Source organism: Carcharodon carcharias, chromosome 34, assembly GCF_017639515.1.
Source record: "Carcharodon carcharias isolate sCarCar2 chromosome 34, sCarCar2.pri, whole genome shotgun sequence".
NCBI classification, from domain to species: Eukaryota; Metazoa; Chordata; class Chondrichthyes; order Lamniformes; family Lamnidae; genus Carcharodon; species Carcharodon carcharias.
The window spans coordinates 23,404,153-23,429,089 of record NC_054500.1 but is presented as its reverse complement, the minus strand read 5'-3'; the positions used below and the strand labels follow the sequence as shown (position 1 = coordinate 23,429,089).

The following is a 24,937-nucleotide window of genomic DNA, read 5'->3' as shown; positions in this document are numbered from 1 at the left end:
CCGGGACAGGGTCACTCCGGGTCTGGGTTACTCCGGGACAGGGTTACTCCGGGACAGGGTTACTCCGGGACTGGGTCACTCCGGGTCTGGGTTACTCCGGGACAGGGTCACTCCGGGTCTGGGTTACTCCGGGTCTGGGTCACTCCGGGACTGGGTTACTCTGGGACTGGGTTACTCCGGGTCTGGGTCACTCCGGGTCTGGGTCACTCCGGGTCTGGGTCACTCCGGGTCTGGGTCACTCCGGGACTGGGTCACTCTGGGACTGGGTTACTCTGGGACTGGGTTACTCCGGGTCTGGGTCACTCCGGGTCTGGGTCACTCCGGGACTGGGTTACTCTGGGACAGGGTTACTCCGGGTCTGGGTCACTCCGGGACAGGGTCACTCCGGGTCTGGGTCACTCCGGGACAGGGTCACTCCGGGTCTGGGTTACTCCGGGTCTGGGTCACTCCGGGTCTGGGTCACTCCGGGTCTGGGTCACTCCGGGTCTGGGTTACTCCGGGACAGGGTTACTCCGGGTCTGGGTCACTCCGGGTCTGGGTTACTCCGGGACTGGGTTACTCCGGGAGAGGGTCACTCTGGGACTGGGTTACTCCGGGTCTGGGTCACTCCGGGTCTGGGTCACTCCGGGTCTGGGTCACTCCGGGACTGGGTTACTCCGGGACAGGGTCACTCCGGGTCTGGGTCACTCCGGGTCTGGGTCACTCCGGGACAGGGTCACTCTGGGACTGGGTTACTCCGGGACAGGGTCACTCCGGGTCTGGGTCACTCCGGGTCTGGGTCACTCCGGGTCTGGGTTACTCCGGGTCTGGGTCACTCCGGGACAGGGTCACTCCGGGTCTGGGTTACTCCGGGACAGGGTTACTCCGGGTCTGGGTCACTCCGGGACAGGGTCACTCCGGGTCTGGGTTACTCCGGGACAGGGTTACTCCGGGACAGGGTCACTCCGGGTCTGGGTTACTCCGGGTCTGGGTTACTCCGGGACTGGGTTACTCCGGGAGAGGGTCACTCTGGGACTGGGTTACTCCGGGTCTGGGTCACTCCGGGTCTGGGTCACTCTGGGTCTGGGTCACTCCGGGACAGGGTCACTCCGGGTCTGGGTCACTCCGGGTCTGGGTTACTCTGGGTCTGGGTTACTCCGGGACTGGGTTACTCCGGGAGAGGGTCACTCTGGGTCTGGGTCACTCCGGGACAGGGTTACTCCAGGTCTGGGTCACTCCGGGTCTGGGTCACTCCGGGTCTGGGTCACTCCGGGACTGGGTTACTCTGGGACTGGGTTACTCCGGGTCTGGGTCACTCCGGGTCTGGGTCACTCCGGGACTGGGTTACTCCGGGACAGGGTTACTCTGGGTCTGGGTCACTCCGGGTCTGGGTCACTCCGGGACAGGGTCACTCCGGGTCTGGGTCACTCCGGGTCTGGGTCACTCCGGGTCTGGGTCACTCCGGGTCTGGGTTACTCCGGGTCTGGGTCACTCCGGGTCTGGGTCACTCCGGGTCTGGGTCACTCCGGGACAGGGTCACTCCGGGTCTGGGTCACTCCGGGTCTGGGTCACTCCGGGTCTGGGTTACTCCGGGTCTGGGTTACTCCGGGTCTGGGTCACTCCGGGTCTGGGTCACTCCGGGACTGGGTCACTCCGGGACAGGGTCACTCCGGGTCTGGGTCACTCCGGGTCTGGGTCACTCCGGGTCTGGGTCACTCCGGGACTGGGTTACTCCGGGACAGGGTTACTCCGGGACTGGGTCACTCCGGGTCTGGGTCACTCCGGGTCTGGGTCACTCCGGGTCTGGGTTACTCCGGGACAGGGTTACTCCGGGTCTGGGTCACTCCGGGTCTGGGTTACTCCGGGACAGGGTCACTCCGGGTCTGGGTCACTCCGGGTCTGGGTTACTCCGGGACAGGGTCACTCCGGGACAGGGTCACTCCGGGTCTGGGTCACTCCGGGACAGGGTCACTCCGGGACTGGGTCACTCCGGGTCTGGGTCACTCCGGGTCTGGGTCACTCCGGGACTGGGTTACTCCGGGTCTGGGTTACTCTGGGACTGGGTCACTCCGGGACTGGGTTACTCCGGGACAGGGTCACTCCGGGACTGGGTCACTCCGGGTCTGGGTCACTCCGGGACTGGGTTACTCCGGGACAGGGTCACTCCGGGTCTGGGTCACTCCGGGTCTGGGTTACTCCGGGACAGGGTCACTCCGGGACAGGGTCACTCCGGGACAGGGTCACTCCGGGTCTGGGTCACTCCGGGTCTGGGTTACTCCGGGACAGGGTCACTCCGGGTCTGGGTCACTCCGGGTCTGGGTTACTCCGGGACAGGGTCACTCCGGGACAGGGTCACTCCGGGACAGGGTCACTCCGGGAGTTACCTGCTCCTGATACAGCTGCACCAGTTTCTCCTCGATCCATTTCTCCACGTCCAGCCGGTTCTGTAATTCTCTGCGGTCGTACCTGACCGTCACCCGGGCTTGTCTGCGCTGCAGGGCGGCCCCGGGCTCCCTGGGACTGGCCGCTAACCGGCTCTGCCCCTTCCTCCCGACCCGGTAAGCTGCCATCCTCCGCCAGAGACTCCGCCAGAAGACTCCGCGATCCGACGACGGGGTCTGAGCGCAGCGCTGATGCTGAGGGTGGACCAGGGCTGCGGCCGGGTCCTAGCGCCCACCGCACACGCTTCCCAGCCCAGCCCAGCCTCCTGATTCTCAAAGGGAGAGTCACAGCCTCCTCTCGGTGCCAGTTTCCTGGTCCAGATGCGGATCAGAAAGTGTCAGCACTTAAATTTCCATTGAAAATTCCTGATTCTCACCGGATAGTTTACAAAGCAGAGTCCTTTAAACCCAGCCAGAGCACAGGATTAAATATAAAACAAAAGCAATTTAAGTGTCACCCAGAGAGGGCTAGCAGAAAAAAATGTTAACATACAATCCACAGGGGAGGCAGTTATTCCAGCCCACATAAGGAGCAGGTGATCGAGAGCTTGATCAAAGGCGGAGGGAGGGTCTTAAAGGAGGAGGGAGAGATGGGGAGGTTATGGGGAGGGAATTCCAGAGTTTAGGGCCCAGACTGCTGAAAGCACAGCCTCCAGTGGTGGAATGATTAAAATCAGGGATGAAAAGGCCAGAAATGGAGGGGAGTTGAGATTTCAGAGGGCTGTGCATCTGCAGGGGTGTTACAGAGATATTGGGAGAGAGGTCATGGAGGAATCAGACTCCTTAACCCTCTCCATCTCTTCATCTTTTAAGACGCTCCATAAAACCTACCTTCTTGACCAAGCCTTTAGACACGTGTCCTTGCATCTCATTATGGCCCCTCGGTGGTAAATTGTGTCTGATTAACGCTCTGTGGGTGATGTCAGTACATCCTAATATGTTAACACACTATACAAATGCACACTAATGTTATTGTTCCTGTTGTTGTGGTGTAAGTGCAAAAGCTTATTCCTGTTCTAACGAAACATCAATGGCCTGAAATGTTAACTCTGTTCCTCTCTCCACAGATGCTGCCAGACCTGCTGAGTGTTTCCAGCATGTTGTTTTTATTTCCAATTTGCAGTATCTGCAATATTTTGCTTTTGTTTTATATTTAATCCTGTGCTCTGGCTGGGTTTAAAGGACTCTGCTTTGTAAACTATCCATTGCGTTTAAAGGACTCTGCTTTGTAAACTATCCAGTGAGAATCAGGAATTTTCAATGGAAATTTAATATTGGACACTAATGTGTGTTTATAATTGTCTTCCATTGTTCAGCAGGAGTGTTCAATGCAGTGAAGGCAGCAGCCTGGCCAATGTGTATTTATCTTTGCAATATGATTGTGTGGCTCATTCTTCATAAAACTTAATTTAATATGATCAACCAACGGCACAAGAAAACACATTAACCAGCCATTCATTTCACGTGCAACTTGTGGGATCTTACTGTGTGCATACTGGCTGCCCTGTCTCCCAATGTTTTACAACAGCCATTTACATTTCAAAATTGATTCATTGTCTGCAATGTACTGAGAATGTGAAAGGCACTATATACAATCACAGAATCACACAGTGCAGAAGAGGCCCTTCAACCCATCGAGTCTGCACCGACACATGAGAAACACCTGACCTACCTACCTAATCCCATTTACCAGCACTTGGCCCATAGCCTTGAATGTTATGACATGCCAAGTGCTCATCCAGGTACTTTTTAAAGGATGTGAGGCAACCCGCCTCCACCAGCCTCCCAGGCAGCGCATTCCAGACTGAATAAATGCAAATTCTCCTCTTCTGTCCTAATGTTAGCTCCAGATCTTTTGTCTGTCTTTCTACGAATGAATTTATAATTATCTGGCACCTTTCATGACCATGTGATGTCCCCATGTACATTGCAGCTGGTAAAATACTGAAACAGGAAAAAAAATGGTGATTTAACTATTTTACCTTTTCTTAAACTGTTTGCTCTTTATTAGTGAAATAATAAAAGGAGCATTTGAAATGCTCCTGGCACAACATCAGTATCTCCTCATACAGAGTTCTGCCACTTGGGTATTTAGCTCAAGGGAGCTCTCTGCTGTTCAGTAAAGGTTTCACATTTTATCTCTCACTTGCTGCAGGTCATTTTTCCTTAAGCAGAAAACCGTGGTGACCAGAGTGTGTCTGCCCTCCCTCAAGGGGTGAAACCAAAGGGAATACTGAAAGCATTCTTGTTTTCAGAGTGATTGGATTCTCAGGAGCCGAGATAAGATGGAATTGTCGCAAACTGTGGGCATTTGCCTCACAATGGGATTTTTATCTCAAATTGTTTACTTGTGAAGATAGTTCTTGCTTCTGTTTTTCATTTTGTGGTCAAACATGTTTCAGTTGAGATGTGACAATCGACCTTTACTCCCTGGACTGAGGAATCTGCCCATCATTCATATGAACATACCAACATCCCAGCATATGAACCGAGAGCAGGAAGAAGCCACTCAGCCCCTTGAGCCTGCTCCCCCATTCAATAAGGCCATGGCTGATCTGAATGTAACCTCAACCCCACATTCCTGCCCACCCCCGATAAACTTTCACCCCCTTGTTAATCAAAATATTCAAAGACTGTGCTTCTACTGCCTTTTCAGGAAGAGAGTTCCAAAGACTCACAACCTCCTGAGAGAAAAAAAATTCTCCTCATCTGTTTTAAATGGGCAACTCCTTATTTTTAAACAGTGACCCCTAGTCCTAGATTCTCCCACAAGAGGAAACACCCTCTCCACACCCACCCTGTCAAGACCCCTCAGGATCTTATATGTTTCAATCAAGTCACCTCTCACTCTTCTAAACTCCAGCGGATACAAGCCTAACCTGTCCAACCTTTCCTCATAAGACAATCTGCCCATTCCTGGTATTAGTCTGGTAAACCTTCTCTGAACTGCTTCTAAAGCATTCCCATCCTTCCTTAAATAAGGAGACAAATATTGTACACAGTACTCCAGATGTGGTCTCACCAGTGCACTGTACAACTGAAACTTAACCTACTTTTGCAATCAATTCCCCTCACAAAAATGATGACATTCTATTAGCTTTCTTAATTACCTGCTGTACCTGCCTTTTGCGATTCACGGACACCCAGATCCTTCTGCATCTCAGAGCTCTGCAATCTCACACCATTTAGATAATATGCTTCTTTCTAATTCTTCCTGCCAAAATAACTCCTCTTCAGAATAACAACAATAATGCAACAATAACTTGCTCAGTTTGGGTTCTGCCAGGGTCAGCTGGCTCCAGACCTCATTACAGGTCTGGCCCAAACATGGAACAAGAATTCCAGAGGGGAGGGTAGAGTGATTGCCCTTGACATCAAGGCAGCATTTGACCAAGTGTGGTATCAAGGAGCCCTAGCAAAACTGAAGTTAATAGGGATCATTAAAATATAGGAACAGGAGGAAGACATTCAGCCCTTTGAGCCTGCTCCACCATTCAGTGAATCCTAATTCAATGAGGCTGACCTGTGACCTAACTCCATATGCTCACCTTTGCCTCATATCCCTTAATAACTTTGAACAGCAAAAATCTATCAATCCCAGATTTAAAATTAACAAGTGATTGAACATCTGTTGCCATTTGTGGAAGAGAGTTCCAAATCTCTCCCAGAACACCTTCGGTCTGTCCGCAAGCATTACCCAGACCTTCCTGTCGCTTGCCATTTTAACAATCCACCCTGCTCTCATGCTCACATGTCTGTCCTTGGCCTGCTGCATTGTTCCAGTGAAGCTCAACACAAGCTGGAGGAACAGCACCTCATCTTCCAACTAGGCACTTTACATCCTTCCACACTGAATATTGAGCTCAACAATTTCAGATCATGGACTCTCTCCTCCATCCCCAACCCCTTTCCGATCCCCCTTTTTTGCAATATTTTGTAATTTTTTTTGCAAATATATTTTTCTTTTCCCACCTATTTTTAAATTTATTTTGATCTATTGTTTATCTCCACCTTTTAGACCATTTCGATCCCTTCCCCCCCCACCCCACCCCACCTACACTAGGGCTATCTGTCACATCTTGTCCTGCTTGCTATCCTTAATATCTCCATTAGCACATTCCTTAGATAGTATCACCACTGTCAATACCCCTTTGTCCTTTTGTCTATGACATCTTTGGCAATCTCTTCTTTGCCTCCACCTATCACTGGCCCTCTATCTAGCTCTACCTGTTCCACCCCCCACTCTACCAGTTTATATTCCACCTCATTTCTCTATTTCCTTAGTTCTGATGAAAGGTCATACGGACTCAAAATGCCAACTGTGTCCCTCTCCGCAGATGCTGTCAGACCTGCTGAGTTTTTCCAGCTATTTTTGATTTTGTTCCAGATTTCCAGCATCCGCAGTATTTTGCTTTTATCCAAATCTCTCCCGCCCTTTGTGTGTGGAATTGTTTCCTAATTTCACTCCTCAAAGTCTGGCTCTAACTTTTAGACCATGGCCCCAAGTCCTATACTCCCCAAACCCATACAGACTCAAAACGTTAACTCTGTTTCTCCCTCCATAGCTGCTGTCCTACCTGCTGAGTTTTTCCAGCATTCCTTGTTTTTTTTATCCTAGTTTGTGTAACCTCTCCATGTAATTTAATTCTTGGAGTGCAGGTTTGATCTCGGAAAATCTGTGTTACATTCCCTTCAAGATCAATACATCCTTTTGGTGTCTGGAGCTGTTCCCAGTGACTCCAGGATTGTTCTAATCAGGGCATTGTATAACTGAAGGATAATGTCTCCTCATGTGTTCTCGATATGAAAGGCCAGCATTCCATTAGCCATTTTGATTATTTTCAGTAACAATTCTTGACATTTTAATGATCTGTGTCCCAGAACCCCCAATAAAAATAGAAACTAGGAGCAGGAGTAGGCCATTCAGCCCTTCGAGCCTGCTCCACCATTCAATATGATCATGGCTGATCCCCTATCTCAACGCCACATTCCCACTTTCTCTCCATACCCCTGGATGCCCCTAATATCCAAAAATTATCAATTTCTTTCTTGAATATACTCAGAGCTCTGGCCTCCACAGCCTCTGTGGTAGAGAATTCCACAGGTTGACCAACATCTGAGTGAAGAAATCTTTCCTTATCTCAGTCCTAAATGGCCTGCCCTGTATCCTGAGACTGTGGCCCCTGGTTCTAGACTCCCCAACCAGGGGAAACATCCTCCCTGCATCCAGTCTCTCTAGCCCTGTTAGAATTTTATACATTTCAATCAGATCCCCTCTAATTCTTCTAAACTCTAGTGAATACAAGCCCAGTCGAACCAATCTCTCCTCATACAACAGTCCTGCCATCCCTGGTATCAGCCTAGTGAACCTTCGCTGCACACCCTCTATGGCAAGTATATCCTTTCTTAGGTAGGGAGACCAAAACTTTACGCAATACTCCAGGTGTGGTCTCACCAAGGCCTTGTATAACTGCAGTAAGACATCTCTACTTCTGAACTCAAACCTTCTTGCAATGAAGGCCAACATACCATTTGCCTTCCTAATTGTTTGCTGCATCTGCCTGTTTATTTTCATTGACTGATGTATAAGGATGCCAAGTCTCTTTGAACCTCTGCTGTTTCTGGCTCTTTACCTCTTAGAAAGTAGGTCCAAATTGGAAGACCCCCCCCCCCTCCCAATTTGCCTACACTTCTGTCCAATCATGTAACCTATCAATATCCCCTTGGGATTGACTCTACACTGAATCAGGAGGAAAAATCAGGGGAGGGGGGGTCCCCTCTTTATAAAGGGGATGCTGGTAGTTGGGGATGATTGACCAATCCCACCCTCAGCTGCGGTGGTCCCTCAGAATCGAGGAGGACATCTGCCAGGCTTGGTGAGACATCAGATGACTGAGGAGCCTAATCTTGATCCACTTGTTCTTCCGGAGCGGGGGTGGGGGGGGGGGCACATCACTGGAGTGGAAATCGCAGCCCCGGGTCAGCTTCCTTCTCCTTCCTCTGCCTCCCCCACTCTGCCTCGCTGGCGAGTGGCTGAGCCTCGAAGTGTCTTGCGCTTTGATGGACCGGTGTGGGGGATGGGGGGGGGATGCCATGCTGAATGACTGGCAGCATTCTCCCCCAGTCGGTGATGTTAATGCCTCCGTGCTTTAGGGCGACCTTGACCGTATCCTTATACCTTTTCCTTTGGCTGCCCATTGAGCATTGGCCATTGGAGGCCTGTGAGGAGAGAACCCGCCGAGGGAGGCCGTTTTCAGGCATCTGGACTCAATGACCCGTCCATCGGAGTTGGTTCCGCAGGAGCAGGGCTTCGCTGCTGATGGACACAGCTTCATGGAGGATGCTCCCATTAGCCTGGCCATCCTACCATTGGATCCCCAGGATTCGACACAAGCACCGCTGATGGAAGCTCTCAAGGACCTTAATGTGGTGTTGGTAGACAGTCCATGTTTTGCTGCAGTAGGGGAGGGTGGTCAACAGGAGGTTGTTGACTTGCAAAAGCCCCTGTTGTCAAAGACACGTTGGTGCAGATTGAAGAAGGCAGAGCTGGCACGGCCGACTCCGTGTTGGATTTCCTCGTCGATGGTAGTCCCTTGGGAGAGGTGGCTGCTGGGATAAGGGAAGTGCTGCACATACTCCGGAGCCAACCCCATCCACATGGATGGTGCAGGGGATGCTCAACTGGCCTGGGGAAGGTTGGTGAAGGGCCTTCATCTTGCCGATGTTTAAGGACAGGCCAAGCCTCTTACACGAGGTGTTGAAAATGTCAAGCATCCTTTGCATGTCCTGTACAGAGTGAGCCGTCGCGCAGCGGTTACCCGCAAACTGAAGGTGGTGGCTGTCCACGGTGGTGAGATTTGGTTTTGCCCTGGAGGAGGCCAAGGTCGAAGAGCTTCCCGTCCGGACAATACCGAATGTGGACACCGGGTGTCAGAGTCATCCCGGATGAGGTGGACGATGACATTCAGGTGAATGGTGAACGAGGTGTGGGCCGATCACACAACCTTGCTTGACCCCGGCCTGGATGTCAAAGGTCAGTTTCAGATCCTCGGCTCAGGACGCTGGCGGCCATGTTGTCACGCGGGAGTCTCAGGATTGGTGACAAACTTCAACAGGAACCAAAGTGTTGGAGGAGTTTCACGGTTTAAAGGATCAAACGCCTTGATCAGGCCGATGGAGGCGAGGAACGATTCTTGATTTTGCTCCCGACGTTTTTCCCGGATCTGTTTGGCCACAAAGACCATGTCCGCCCTACCCCGGGATGGTCGGAAGCCACACTGGGATTCCGAGAGGATCTCCCCAGCGACCGGACGAAGGTGGTTCAGGAAGATGCCGGCTGGCGATGGACAGGAGGGGAATCCCCCCCCCACCTCGTTTTCACCATCAGATTTGTCCCCCTTCTCGTGGAGAGTAATGATGGTCGTGTTCTTGAGGTCCCGGGGGGTGTCCTCTTTGCCCCAGGAGTGGAGGGTGACCTGATGGAGGTTGTGGGGTGAGCTGATAGCTGTCAGCGTGGTACACCTCTGTGGGTACACTGTCCGGTCCACAAGCTGGGATAGTTTACATCTGTTGGATATCCTGTTGGCTGTAACTGAACCCAGCCTCTGGTTCCCTCTGCTGGTACCAACCAGAGACTCGCAGTTAGAATCTGACAGGACAGGAGGTTCCCATTCGGCCCATGGTACTTGTGTTAGGTCTTTGAAAGAACTATTCGAATGAATCCCACTCCCTGCAGTCCTTTCCCCACAGTCTTCCCCTTCAAGTATTTATCTGATTCCCTTCTGAAAGACTGACTCGAATCTGCTTCCTGCGTTCTATCAGAGACTTCAGATCATGAAAACTCCCTTCGTCCATAAAAAACGATCTTCTACCAATTACCTTAAATCTGTACCCCTGCTTATCAATCTCACTGCAGTAGAAACTTCTGTAATTAATTTATCACCGAGTTATTTTGATACATTGAACACAACAGTAAAACATGATATTCTCTATATAAAATAAAAAACAAAAGTGTGCATGCTGGAAATTCTCAGCAGCTCCAGAGCACCTGTGGTGGAGAGAGAGAGAGATAATTTTACGAGTCCATTGTAACTCTTCTTCAGAACTGGGAGTTATAATTTTTCTGCGTCATTATGAATGAGTTTTTAAATCACAGGAAAGCAACAGTCACCCCAGTCACAAGCTCACTGACCCACACCCAGTTCACAGACACTGTACCCCATTCCAATCCTCGACCCTTCCACACACAGTTTCACACACACACACAGTCTCTCACACACACAGTCTCACACACACACAGTCTCTCACACACACAGTCTCACACACACACACAGTCTCTCACACACACAGTCTCACACACACACATAGTCTCTCACACACACAAATAGTCTCTCACACACACAGTCTCTCACACACACAGTCTCACGCACACACATAGTCTCTCACACACACAGTCTCACGCGCACACATAGTCTCTCACACACACAGTCTCTCACACACATACACAGAGTCTCTCTCTCTCACACACACAGTCTCTCTCGCACAGACACACACAGAGTCTCTCTTTCACACACACAGTCTCATACACACATAGTCTCTTACACACACAAACACACACAGAGTCTCTCTCTCACACACACAGTCTCACACACACACAGTCTCTCTCTCACACACAGTCTCACACACACACACACATAGTCTCGCACAAACACAGTCTCTCACACACACACAGAGTCTCTCTCTCACACACACAGTCTCTCACACACAGAGTCTCTCACGCACAGACACACACACACGCAGAGTCTCTCACGCACAGACATACACACACACACTCACCCACACACACAGACACACACACACAGAGTCTCTCACACACACAGTCTCTCACACACAGTCTCTCACGCACAGACACACACACACACACAGACACACACACAGAGTCTCTCTCTCACATACACAGTCTCACGCACAGACACACACACACACACAGTCTCTCTCACACACACAGTCTCACACACAGACACACACACAGAGTTTCTCTCTCTCACATACACAGTCTCACTCACAGACACACACACACACAGTCTCTCTCACACACACAGTCTCACACACAGACACACACACAGAGTCTCTCTCTCACATACACAATCTCACGCACAGACAAACACACACACACAGAGTCTCTCTCTCACACACACAATCTCACGCACAGACACACACACACACACAGACTCTCTCTCTCACACACACAATCTCACGCACAGACACACACACACCCAATCCAACATCACCGTGTGTGAAGAACTTCTGATATTATTCCTAAATGTACATTTTACTGGTTCAAGCCTATTCTTGGAATTTAACTAATGGTCATTTACTGGATTTGACTGTGCCACCCACTTATCTGTCCTATATCAGAATCCAGGCTGACACTCCCTGTGCCAGTACTGAGGGAGTGTTAGCTTAAATTTTGAGCAGAAAGATCTAACTTGAACCCATGACTTCCTGACGCAGAGGGCTGTGTGTGTGTTATCCACTGAGCCAAGCTGGGTGAACTCCCTCATCTTGCTGTATCAGTCTCGTGGGTTTGAATACATTCTGAGTAGGTAGTCACATCGATGCGGTGCAGTGAACTGGGTTCCTCAGCCAATGTGTTAAATGTTGATCTCTTCAGGGTGAACTGCAAAGGGCAGTGGCTGCCTCATTTTAAAGCAGTTTCACTATATAAAGTCCTTAAGATGCTTTGGACAAATGTGATGAAATGAGATACACATATCATCGAAACTCGTACAGCACAGAAGGAGGCCATTCAGCCCATCATACCTGTGGCTGGCTCTTTGAAAGAGTTGTCTGATTCATTCCACTCTCATTGTCCATGGTCCTGCATTTTTTTTTTTTTGCTTTTTCAAGTACTTATCCAATTCTCTGAAAGTTGTTATTGAATCTGCTTCCACCGCCCTTTCAGGCAATACCTTCCACATCACAACAACTGCCTAGGTAAAAGCAAGTTCTCATCCCCGTCCTAGTTTCTTTTTAAAACAGTTCTCATACATCGGTGCCCTCTGGTTACTGACTCCTGCTGCAGTGCGAACACTTTCCCTGTCTACTCTATCAATGCTCTTCATGATCTTAATTATTAATTTTATTTTAGACTTTCACTCATTTCATTCCCATGGGGTTACGTGAGAAAATGAGTACGTTTTATATTGCAGAGGGCTGAGTTTCCACCTTTTTCTGTCAGTACTGTTAATGTATTCCGGGTGGATTGTGCTAAAGATTTAAAGGCAAGGGAATTACACCCAAAACTACGAATGTTTGTGTTTTCCATGAGTTTTAACCCGAGTTCAATGGTCCAAATCAGGAACCTTTACAGGTCAAAGTTGCGAGGTTCCGGTGGCTGCACTGGGTTGAGAAGGTGTACAAGCACTAGTTAGCATGTTTGAAACAAACTTTATGTCAAAAAGATATTTTAATTTATCAAGGAACTGACTAGTGTGCACCAACAAAACAATTCTGTATCATTTTTTTAAATAGTTCTGTTACCGAGGGCAAAGGCAGCACAATGGCTATGTTACTGGACAGATAATCCATAAACAACCTTGACTGATGGCCTGAGGACATGGGTTCGAATCCCACCACAGCAGCTGTGGAATTTAAAATGTATTAAATAAATTGGGAATAAAAAGCTGGAATCAGCATCGGTGAGCAAGAAACTCTGCTGAATTGCTGCAAAAACCCATCCGGTTCACTAATGCCCTCTAGGGAAGGAAATCTGCCCTCCTCACCCAGGTCTGACCTACATGTGACTCCAGACCCACAGCAATGCGGCCGATTTTCGACTGCCCTCTGAAATGGTCCAGCAAGCCCCTCAGTTTAGGGCAATTAACAGTGGCCATAACCCCCATGGGGGGGCAATCAGAGTAAGATTGCCACTCCGCTCCTTGTTACTTACCCTGAAATGAAGCCAACCTTATGACTGAGGCTGGGTGAGAAAGGTATAGCACAGCAGGTCCTGAGGCCTTGTGTTGTGGGCAGGAGAGTCGAGGGTAAGGAGGTCATGCCCCATGTTTTACAGCACTCACTCTTGGTAGGGTAGGTAGGATTGGGGAGGGTCAGGGGAGGAGGGGGACTGCGGTTGGTTGGGGGGGGTTGGTGGGAGCGTGAGTGGCTGGAGGGTCAGTGGACGAGTTGGGTGGTCAGTGGGTGGTGTGGTCAGTGGAGGGATCGGGTGGTCAGTGGAGTTGTTCAGGTAGGTTGGAGGGTGGTCATGGAAGTGGGTTTGGATGGTCAGTTGGGGAGTTGGGTACATCAGTGGAGGGGTTGGGTGGTCAGTGGGCAGTGTGATAGTGAGGGGTTGGGTGGTCAGAGGGGATTGGTCAGTGGAGGGGTTGGGCAGTCAGTGGGCAGGGTGGTCAGTGGAGGGGTCAGGTGGTCAGTGGAGGAGTTCAGGTGGTCAATGGAGGGGGTTTGGATGGTCAGTTGGGGGGTTGGGTGGTCAGAGGTGGAGTGGTCAGTGGAGGGGTTGGGCGGTCAGCAGGCAGTGTGATCAGTGGAGGGGTCAGGTGGGTCAGGGAGGTGGTCAGTGGGGTGATCAGTTAGGGGGTGATCTGTGGGGGCTGGTCAGTAGGGGGGGGCAAGTTGGTCAGTGGGTCATTGGTCAATAGAGTGTTTGTCAGTGGAAGGGTTGTGTGTCAGTTGGGGGTGGGTCATGTGGTTAGTGGGGGGTGGGGAGGGTAATCAGGTTTGAGGGTGCAGTTGGGATGTGGTGAGGGTAGTTGGGGGGGCGAAGGTGTGGTCAGGGGCTGTGGAGGGTAGTAGGGGGCTGGTGGGGTAGACCATGGGGGGTGTGGGGGATCCTGTGGGGGTTCATGGGAGGTCAGTGCTTTGGTTACCCTGAAGTTACAAGTTTAATTCTTCTAACTTTTTGTGGGTAACTATTCCTGTGAGACAGCTGGAACGATCTGAAGTTTGGGATTTAAATTGGAGTTTCGGATGGTTCCTAGTGCACCCGCCCAATGGAAGTTTGAACGTCTAGGGCAAATGCTGTGCAATCCTTACCTGGGGACCTGGTGGGGGTGGGGCTGGGGGTGGGGGTGGGGGTGGGGGTGGGGCTGGGGGTGGGGGTGGGGGTGGGGGTGGGGGTCTCTCCAGCACATCTTTGAGGTGCCCCACCCCCCTCCTCCGGGCACCAAGGTAGCCAGGTTCAGTGCCCCAGAGCTTGGACATTATGGGCACTGGCTTCGTCAGTGATGGGCAGAATCTGTGAATGAATAAAAGCAACTCAGTTACTCACAGGCTGAGGAAGGAATCGTCCCCCCGGGTCTCTTTACTAAAAATTGTTATTATTGGTGATAAAGCCATTTTCTGTTTTAATAAAACTGACCAGGTTTTTTTCCCCACAGGATGTGGGTGTCACTGGCTGGGCCCAGCATTTATTGCCCATCCCTAGTTGCCCTTGAGAAGGTGGGGCTGAGCTGCCTTCTTGAACCGCTGCAGTTCATGTGGTGTAGGTACACCCACAGTGCTGTTAGGGAGGGAGTTCCAGGATTTTGACCCACCGACAGTGAAGGAACGGCCGATATATTTCCAAGTCAGGATGGTGAGTGGCTTGGAGGGGAACTTGCAGGTGGTGGTGTTCCCCATGTATCTGCTGCCCTTGTCCTTCTAGATGGTAGTGGCCGTGGGTTTGGAAGGTACTGTCGAAGGAGCCTTGGTGAGTTGCTGCAGTGCATCTTGTAGATGGTACACACACTGCTGCTACTGTGTGTGGGTGGTGGAGGGAGTGAATGTTTATGATGGATGGGGTGACAGTCAAGTGGGCTGCTTTGTCCTGGATGGTGTTGAGGTTCTTCAGTGTTGGACCTGCACTCATCTGGGCAAGTGGGGAGTATTCCATCACACTCCTGACTTGTGCCTTGTAGATGGTAGACAGGCTTTGGGGAATCAGGAGCTGAACTACTCACTGCAGGATTCCCAGCCTTTGACCTGCTCTTGTAGCCACAGTATTTACTGGCTAGTCCAGTTCAGTTTCTGGTCAATGTTAACCCCTAGGATGTTGACGGTGGGGGAATTCAATGATGGTAAAACCCTTGAATGTCAGGGATAGATGGTTAGATTCTCTCTTGTTGGAGATAGTCATTGCCTGGCACTTGTGTGGCGCGAATGTTGCTTGTCACTTGTCTGGATATTGTCCAGGTCTTGCTGCATTTGGACATGGTTTGCTTCAGTAGCTGAGGAGTCGCGAATGGTGCTGAACATTGTGCAAATATCAGCGAGCATCAGATTAAAAAAACTCCTAAATACATCAGAGGATAACTTGAAACCGGAAAGATTCTATTCTATTGCTCAACTGCACATGCTCCTGGCAAATCATACATGAATAATTAATTATGCAAATGAATTTCATTGGAAACTTGTTTTGTGACCCAACAAGTGGGAACTCTACATCCAGATGTGATCGGGAAGAAAACTCAGCTTTTAATTAATTATATATTGACTTCATTTTAAAAATGTATGTAAATGCAGCATAACTTGAAATAACTGTGAAAGTTTTAGATTACGCAGGTGCACAGATGTTAACTTTATGAGGCTCCTGTATATTATAAAGGGGTTGGTGGTGGTGGTGGTGCTCTCTGGACAATCCATTAATAATTGGGGCAGCCTTGTTTTTATAAGCGATTAATCATTTATCTCCCATTGGGATTTGGGACATTGATTGGCAAGTGAGAGTTTCATATTCCAAATGTTATGTTTCTTTGATGATAAAGGCGTGATTTTTTTTCTCAACAGAGTAAAGGGGGCGGTTACATATTCTCACAGCTCCTCATTATGATGTAAGAGATACTTAATGGTTGAAATAATTAATCCTGGGGGTGGGGGGTTGTGATGGGTGAGACTCCGGTCCTTAATTACTTTTAACCCCAATATATATACTTGAGTAGGGGAAGGGAAGGAAAGAGAGATTTTTTTTGTGTTTTCTTTCAAAAAAAAAGTGAGCATTTAATAAATAATTAAATTTGGCTGATGAATATTCAGCCTCCTTATCGTTGACGTCAGTAACAGGGAAGTGAATTTAGAGAGAGAGAGAGACAGAGAGAAAAAAGTTCTTCCTCAAATTGGGTTTGGTCGAAGGAGTTTACAGGGGAGGGGGTGGTGGGGGTGCTGGGTTAAAGTTATTGCCTGCGTCTCCTTCAACTGCTGTCAGATCGATTGGTCTCCCTAGAGTGTTGGTCAGTTTCTCCCTAGAGTGTTGGTCACTTTCTCCCTCCCAGGTGTGTTGTGTTGAAATGGCGCAGCGCAGCTCCCATCGCCGCTTCTGGCCCTTGTTGACTTGGATGTTGCTCGGTGCAGCCGTCTCGCAGCCTCTGGAAAGCTGCCTCGGTTCCTACAGCGTCTCCCAGGGCATCTCCCTGCACCGCAAGAGCTTTGAGGACGGCGCCGAGATCCTGGCGACGACCCTGGTCAACGGCTCGCAGGATTGTCGGGCCGTCTGCTGCTCGACCCCCGGCTGCAACCTGGCGCTGCTGGAGCAGGAAGGCGCTCCGGGGGGCTCCAGCTCCACCTGCTCCCTCGTCAACTGCCTCTCCAGCCGGGGGCCGGTCTGTACCTTCGAGCGCCGGCCGGGATACGAGACCAGCAGCCGCTCCGACCCCGATCACGGAGGCGACCCTCCCATCGTCGTCCCCACAGGTAAACAACAGATAGGAACATCTCCTGTCACTTGTGTGAAGGTACTTACCCCAACCTTCAACCCAACTCCCAAACCCCAACCCAACTCCCACCCTCAACCCAACTCCCACCCTCAACCCAACTCCCAAACCCCAACCCAACTCCCAAACCCCAACCCAACTCCCACCCTCAACCCAACTCCCACCCTCAACCCAACTCCCACCCTCAACCCAACTCCCACCCTCAACCCAACTCCCACCCTCAACCCAACTCCCACCCTCAACCCAACTCCCAAACCCCAACCCAACTCCCACCCTCAACCCAACTCCCAAACCCCAACCCAACTCCCACCCTCAACCCAACTCCCAAACCCCAACCCAACCCCCACCCTCAACCCAACTCCCACCCTCAACCCAACTCCCACCCTCAACCCAACCCCCACCCTCAACCCAACCCCCACCCTCAACCCAACCCCCACCCTCAACCCAACCCCCACCCTCAACCCAACCCCCACCCTCAACCCAACCCCCACCCTCAACCCAACCCCCACCCTCAACCCAACCCCCACCCTCAACCCAACTCCCACCCTCAACCCAACCCCCACCCTCAACCCAACCCCCTAAAGCCCCAAACCCCAACCCAACCCCCAAACACCCAACCCAATTCTCCCGAGAGGGTAGAGGAGGGAAAGGGGGGGAGGGGGGGGAGAAGGTGAGGGGAGGAAAGGAAGGGGAGATGGTGGCAGTGAGGGGGTGTTGGAAATGGGGGAGGGTGGCGGTGGGGGGGGGGTGTTGGAAATGGGGGAGGGTGGCGGTGGGGGGGGGGTGTTGGAAATGGGGGAGGGTGGCGGTGGGGGGGGGGTGTTGGAAATGGGGGAGGGTGGCGGTGGGGGGGGTGTTGGAAATGGGGGAGGGTGGCGGTGGGGGGGGGGGTGTTGGAAATGGGGGAGGGTGGCGGTGGGGGGGGTGTTGGAAATGGGGGAGGGTGGCGGTGGGGGGGGGTGTTGGAAATGGGGGAGGGTGGCGGTGGGGGGGGTGTTGGAAATGGGGGAGGGTGGCGGTGGGGGGGGGGGTGTTGGAAATGGGGGAGGGTGGCGGTGGGGGGGGGTGTTGGAAATGGGGGAGGGTGGCGGTGGGGGGGGGTGTTGGAAATGGGGGAGGGTGGCGGTGGGGGGGGCGTGTTGGAAATGGGGGAGGGTGGCGGTGGGGGGGTGTTGGAAATGGGGGAGGGTGGCGGTGGGGGGGGGGTGTTGGAAATGGGGGAGGGTGGCGGTGGGGGGGGTGTTGGAAATGGGGGAGGGTGGCGGTGGGGGGGGTGTTGGAAATGGGGGAGGGTGGCGGTGGGGGGGGGTGTTGGAAATGGGGGAGGGTGGCGGTGGGGGGGGGGGTGTTGGAAATGGGGGAGGGTGGCGGTGGGGGGGGGGTGTTGGAAATGGGGGAGGGTGGCGGTGGGGGGGGGGGTGTTGGAAATGGGGGAGGGTGGCGGTGGGGGGGGGTGTTGGAAATGGGGGAGGGTGGCGGTGGGGGGGGGGGTGTTGGAAATGGGAGAGGGTGGCGGTGGGGGGGGGGGGTGTTGGAAATGGGAGAGGGTGGCGGTGGCGGGGGGGGGTGTTGGAAATGGGGGAGGGTGGCGGTAGGGGGGGGGGGGTGTTGGAAATGGGGGAGGGTGGCGGTAGGGGGGGGGGTGTTGGAAATGGGGGAGGGTGGCGGTAGGGGGGGGGGTGTTGGAAATGGGGGAGGGTGGCGGTAGGGGGGGGGGTGTTGGAAATGGGGGAGGGTGGCGGTAGGGGGGGGGGTGTTGGAAATGGGGGAGGGTGGCGGTAGGGGGGGGGGTGTTGGAAATGGGGGAGGGTGGCGGTAGGGGGGGGGGTGTTGGAAATGGGGGAGGGTGGCGGTAGGGGGGGGGGTGTTGGAAATGGGGGAGGGTGGCGGTAGGGGGGGGGGGTGTTGGAAATGGGGGAGGGTGGCGGTAGGGGGGGGGGTGTTGGAAATGGGGGAGGGTGGCGGTAGGGGGGGGGGTGTTGGAAATGGGGGAGGGTGGCGGTAGGGGGGGGGTGTTGGAAATGGGGGAGGGTGGCGGTGGGGGGGGGGTGGTGTTGGAAATGGGGGAGGGTGGCGGTGGCGGTGGGGGGTGGGGGGGGGGGTGTTGGAAATGGGGGAGGGTGGCGGTGGGGGGGGGGTGTTGGAAATGGGGGAGTTTATGGGGTGGTTAATGGGGTGGGCAGTGTAAACAGTGTCATGGGGCAGTAATGGGGTGGGCAGTGTAAACAGTGTCATGGGGCAGTAATGGGGTGGGCAGTGTAAACAGTGTCATGGGGCAGTAATGGGGTGGGCAGTGTAAACAGTGTCATTGGGCAGTAATGGGGTGGGCAGTGTAAACAGTGTCATGGGGCAGTAATGGGGTGGGCAGTGTAAAGAGTGTCATGGGGCAGTAATGGGGTGGGCAGTGTAAACAGTGTCATGGGGCAGTAATGGGGTGGGCAGTGTAAACAGTGTCATGGGGCAGTAAACAGTGTAAACAGTGCACATCCACAATCAAACTGCAGGGCTGCTTTTTAAAAAAAAAAGGACAAAGGGTTTATTGATCGATATGAAACAGAGAATTGTCTCTCCATCACCCTCCCCTCCCTCTTTCTCTCTCCCTCCCCAAACTCGCTAGTTGACCAGGGGATGCTTATCATCACCTATATCTGAATTTCCATATCAGACCTAGGGAACATCAGAACAGGAGGAGGCCATTCGGCCCTTCCATCCCATTCTACCCCGCTATTAGGTCAGGGCTGATCAGCACTACATCTTTCGCCTGCTTTTTGCTCCAATCCTTGCCCCAAATTTGTTTCACGAGCCCCAGTCTTGAACCTTTCATCCGAACCAGAATCTTCCATTCCTTTGGAACTTGACTTCCAGGTTTCCTCTATCTTTTTGTGTGAAAATGTATTTCCTGATTTTAATTCCCTTCAGCCAGCACTGGCTTGAAGATCATGGGCACATTTTTCTTCAATTTCTCACAGGATGAAATGAGTTCTCTGTATCTAACACACCAATTATTTTAAACCCCTTGACTAGATCACCCCTCCAGACAAGTAGTAAATTTGTGTAGTCAAGTAGTAAATTCTGTGCTCTCCCATGAACAAAATACCCTTCCTGAGGTGCAGGGTCCTCAACTGAAGACAGGAATTTTCACAGGGGTGTGTAAAATTGGGACATAACTCCTTCGCTTTTGAATTTCAACCCCCTTGAAATAAAAACCAACCTGCACCTTCCACCAGAAACTCGTGGATCTATGGCTGCTTTTTAAAAACTCTCAGCTTTGTCTAAAGCGTGCCCTGAGATGAATGTGTCTGGATTTAAAATGTTTGTTCTTGGGCTGTGTGCGACAATGGTGTACCAGTAAGTACTGGCCGCCTTGACTTGCTCAGAGAGATAATGCAAATGTAGGACTTCAGTCATGTGTTGATGTGTTTGGTAGCAGGTTCCATTCCCTGAGGGATTCTGGTGAACCAGTTGGGGTCCTGCTGCCAGTCGGATAGCTTCAAATGTCCTTTTCCCAAGTCAATCCCACAAATTGAATTGAATTCAGTTTTGCAGTTTGAGTTCAGTCTCTGGCTCTCGGTCTGTACCACAGCCACTGGTGACATCATAACGTTCCTAATACCGTCATAGTATGTGTGTGTGATTGTAGCAAGTGCTTCATCCTTATCTTTTGCACTGATGTGCTGGGCTCCTCCATCATTGAGGATGGGGATATTTGTGGAGTCTCCTCCTCCAGTGAGTTGTTTAATTGTCCACCACCATTCACGACTCAATGTGGCAGGACTGCAGAGCTTAGATCTGATCCGTTGGTTGTGGAATCGCTTAGCTCTGTCTATTGCTTGATGCTTATGCTGTTTGGCACTCAAGTCATCCTGTTATAGCTTCACCAGGTTGACACCTCATTGTTAGGTATATCTGGTTCTGCTCCTGACACGCCCTCCTGCACTCTTCATTGAACCAGGGTTGATCCCCTGGCTTGATGGTAATGGTAGAGTGGGAGATATGCTGGGCCATGAGGTTACAGATTGTGTTCGAGTACAATTCTGTTGATGGCCCACAGCCCCTCATGGATGCTCAGTCTTGAGAGTTGCTAGATCTGTTTGAAATCTATCCCATTTAGCATGGCGGTAGTGCCACACAACACAATGGAGGGTATCCTCAATGTGAAGATGAGACTCTGTCTCCACAATGACTGTGCAGAGGTCACTCCTACCGATACTGTCATGGACAGATGCATCTGTAGTAGGCAGGTTGGGGAGGATGAGGTCAAGTATGTTTTTCCCTCTTGTTGGTTCCCTCACCACCTGCTGCAGACCCAGTCTAGCAGCTATGTCATTTAGGACTCGGTCAATAGTGGTGCTACTGAGCCACTCTTGGTGATGGACATTGAATTGTCCCACCCCGAGTACATTCTGTGCCCTTGCCACCCTCAGTGCTTCCTCCAAGTGGTGTTCAACATGGAGGAGACTGATTCATCAGCTGAGAGAGGTACATAGTAATCAGCAGGAGGTTTCCTTACCTATGTTTGACCTGATGCCACGAGACTTCATGGGATCTGGAGTCAATGTTGAGGACTCCCAGGTGACTCCCTCCTGACTGTATACCACTGTGCCCCCACCTCTGCTGGGCCTGTCCTGCTGGTGAGACAGGAACTACCCAAGGATGGTGATGGTGGTGTCTGGGACATTATCTGCAAGGTATGATTCTGTGAATATGACTGTCAGGCTGTTTGACTAGCCTGTGAGACAGCTCTCCCAATTTCTAGCCCCCAGATGTTAGTAAGGAGGCCTTTGCAGGGTCGACAGGGCTGAGATTGCTGTTGTTGTTTCCGGTACCTAGGTCAATGCCGGGTGGTCCGTCCGGTTTCATTCCTTTTGGACTTTTTAGCAGATTGATATTGAGTGGCCTTGCTAGGCCATTTCAGAGGGAAGTTCACAGAATCTCACAGTGCAGAAGAGACCCTTCGGCCCATCGAGTCTACACTGACACGTGAGAAACACCTGACCTACCTACCTAATCCCATTTACCAGCACTTGGCCCATAGCCTTGAATGTTATGATGTGCCAAGCGCTCATCCAAGTACTTTTTAAAGGATGTGAGGCAACCCGCCTCCACCACCCTCCCAGGCAGTGCATTCCAGACTGTCACCACCCTCTGGGTAAAAAAGTTTTCTCTCACATCCCCCCCCTAAACCTCCTGCCCCTCACCTTGAACTTATGCCCTCTTGTGACTGACCCTTCAACGAAGGGGAACAGCTGCTCCCTATCCATCCTGACCATGCCCCTCATAATCTTGTACACCTCGATCAGGTCGCCCCTCAGTCTTCTCTGCTCCAACAAAAACAACCCAAGTCTATCCAACCTCTCTTCATAACTTAAATATTTCATCCCAGGCAACATCCTGGTGAATCTCCTCTGCATCCCCTCCAGTTCAGCGTCAACCACGTTCCCATGGGTCTGGAGTCACATGTAGGCCAGACCAGGTAAGGACAGCAGATTTCCTTCCCCAAAGGGCGTTAGTGAACCAGATGAGTTTTGACAACAATCGACAATGGTTTCATGGTAATCATTAGACTTTTAATTCCAGATTTTTATTGAACTCAAATTCCACCATGTGCTGTGGCGAGATTCAAACCCCGGTCTCCAGAGCATTACCCTGGATCCCTGGATTCCTAGCCGAGTCACACATCTCCCCATCTTAACCTGCTTGGAGCCGAGCATTAGGGAAATTGGGAAGCGGTGGATCTGCATTAACCCTTTCCAGTATCAGAATTAATTTTACAAACTCACTCAGATTTGATGCTCATCTACAAATAGTCCTGGAAGGATGTGAAGTTTTTTTTATATAGCTGACAATTGCTTTATGACCTGAGCTTTGACAGCTGATAGGGTCACCCACTCGGATCTTTGAGCTACTGGGTGTGTTCCACATAACCACGATCCCTTATTGTGTTACCAGATTGTGAATGCGCAATCCTGTAAAACCAGTCCGGCCAGTCTAGTCAGATCATGATGAGACATGAATCTGCAAAGCCAGGGTAAAAGTAAGATCTAAATCTAAAATAAATGGGCATCAAAGTCCATGAATGTCACAGCGGGAGATGAAAAGTTACTTAGTGAATTCACGAGAACTTAATGGACGGAATTGAGTCCGAGCCCCTCAAACATGGATCCAAGGCCTTTTGGAAAAGGATTCCTAAGCTCGTTGACATGAACAAATTCTCGCTCTCTCGAAGATAAAAGCAAAATACTGCAGATGCTGGAAACCTGAAAGAGAAACAGAAAATGCTGGAAAATCTCAGCAGGTCTGACAGCCTCTGTGGAGAGAGAAACAGTTCACTTAGTTGCTCTCTCCACAGATGCTGCTAGACCTGAGTTTTTCCAGCATATTCTGTATTTGTCTCTCTCTCTTTCACTCTGGGATGAACATGATTATCTGCTAAAAGGATGATAGCAAAGCAATAATGTGGCTGAAATGTTAATTGAGATGGATAGAGTTAGGTAGGAATGTTGTGGGAAGATCAGATGATGTTGAGGTAGTAAAAACAAAAATGTTATTATTAACTCCTACGCTGACCTGCACATGGCCCTGGTGTGTATCTATTTGCTGGCGTGCACTGTGAATTGGAACAGTGTTCCTGGAGTTCCAATCGTGTGGTTTGCATTAGGTTGAGTTCTGTGTCTGTCGCGAATGATTTCAATGCAGCAGGTCCAGCCCCATGGCTGTCCTGTTGATGTGAGTGGGAAATCAACCCCTGTGCTTAAACTCGAGAGTGATAGTGAGCTTTGCCATTGCTGTGGTGGTCAATCAGATTCAGGGCAATGTGCCCCCTCCACCCTGTACCATCTCTACCACCCATAGAAGACATGGCAGAACTTACCAAAGTTTATTTGGCGGCACTTTGCAAACCCACCACCTCCCACCATGACAGCAGCAGGTGTGGGAACTCTACCTGCCTCCTTGAGCCTGTTCCGCCATTCATTATGTTCGTGGCTCCTCCATTACCTTGGTCCCTTTCCTGCCCTCTCCCCATCTCCCTCAGTCTGGAGACACCAAATATCTATTCACCTGAGCCTTCAATGTATCCAACAATGGAGCTTCCACAACCCTCTGGGATAGGGAATTCCAAAGATTTGCGGCCCTTTGAGTGAAGAAATTTCTCCTCATCTCAGTCGCAAATGATTAGCCCCTTATCCTGTGGCTGTGTCTCGGAGGGCTGTTCCTCTCCAGGGCAGGTGTGAATGGGCTTGTCAGAGCCAATCACTTCACCAAAATGACTTTTTTTTTAAATGAAGGCAGGTGAGAACTTTGTGTAGTCAGTTTGAAAAGAATAGTTAACCCGACAATGTGGTAGATTTGAGTGTTGGATTTAGACCATCTCAAGATGTCACAGGAGGGTAGCATGGGCTGGTTTCCGGTTACTCACACAACTTTCTTGTGTAAGTTGAGCCTCGACAAATGCATTGTCCTTTCCACAAGGAGAAATGCAATTTCTCTCTCTCTCTCTCTCTCTCTCTCCCTTTTTCTCCCTTTTTCTCTCTCTCTCCCTCTCCCTTTTTCTCTCTCAGAGCCTCGACCGGGGGAGCTCCTCTCTCTCTCTCGAACGCGAACGGGGGAGATCTCTCGCGAGAGCCACTCCCGGGGGGAGCTCTCTCTCTCTCTCCTCGCGAAAGCGCCCTTTTTCTCTCTCTCTCTCTCCGCTCCCGGGGGCTCACTCTCACTCTCCCTCTCCCTCTATCTCTCCCTCTCTCTCCCTCTCCCTATCTCTCTCTCTCTCTCTCGCTCTCCCTTTTTCTCTCTCTCTCTCTCCCTCTCCCT

General features: G+C 51.2%; 2 protein-coding genes across 3 annotated transcripts in view; one reads left to right on the top strand and one right to left on the bottom strand.

Moving 5' to 3' along the window:
* ppp1r14ab (protein phosphatase 1, regulatory (inhibitor) subunit 14Ab) overlaps positions 1-2,639 on the bottom strand; it is a 44,370-nt gene extending 41,731 nt beyond the window's left edge. Inside the window, exon 1 of one of the 2 annotated variants that reach the window (XM_041179484.1) lies at positions 2,364-2,639. In XM_041179484.1, the coding sequence (XP_041035418.1) occupies positions 2,364-2,549 (186 nt within the window). In that variant the 5' untranslated portion in view covers positions 2,550-2,639. The remainder of the gene's footprint in view (positions 1-2,363) is intronic. The other variant, XM_041179483.1, reaches the window with a different exon arrangement.
* Positions 2,640-16,486: 13,847 nt separating this feature from the next.
* Positions 16,487-24,937, top strand: part of LOC121272644 (kunitz-type protease inhibitor 2-like) — a 39,654-nt gene continuing 31,203 nt past the window's right edge. Inside the window, exon 1 of the mRNA XM_041179338.1 lies at positions 16,487-17,108. Within this exon, the coding sequence (XP_041035272.1) occupies positions 16,706-17,108 (403 nt within the window). The 5' untranslated portion in view covers positions 16,487-16,705. The remainder of the gene's footprint in view (positions 17,109-24,937) is intronic.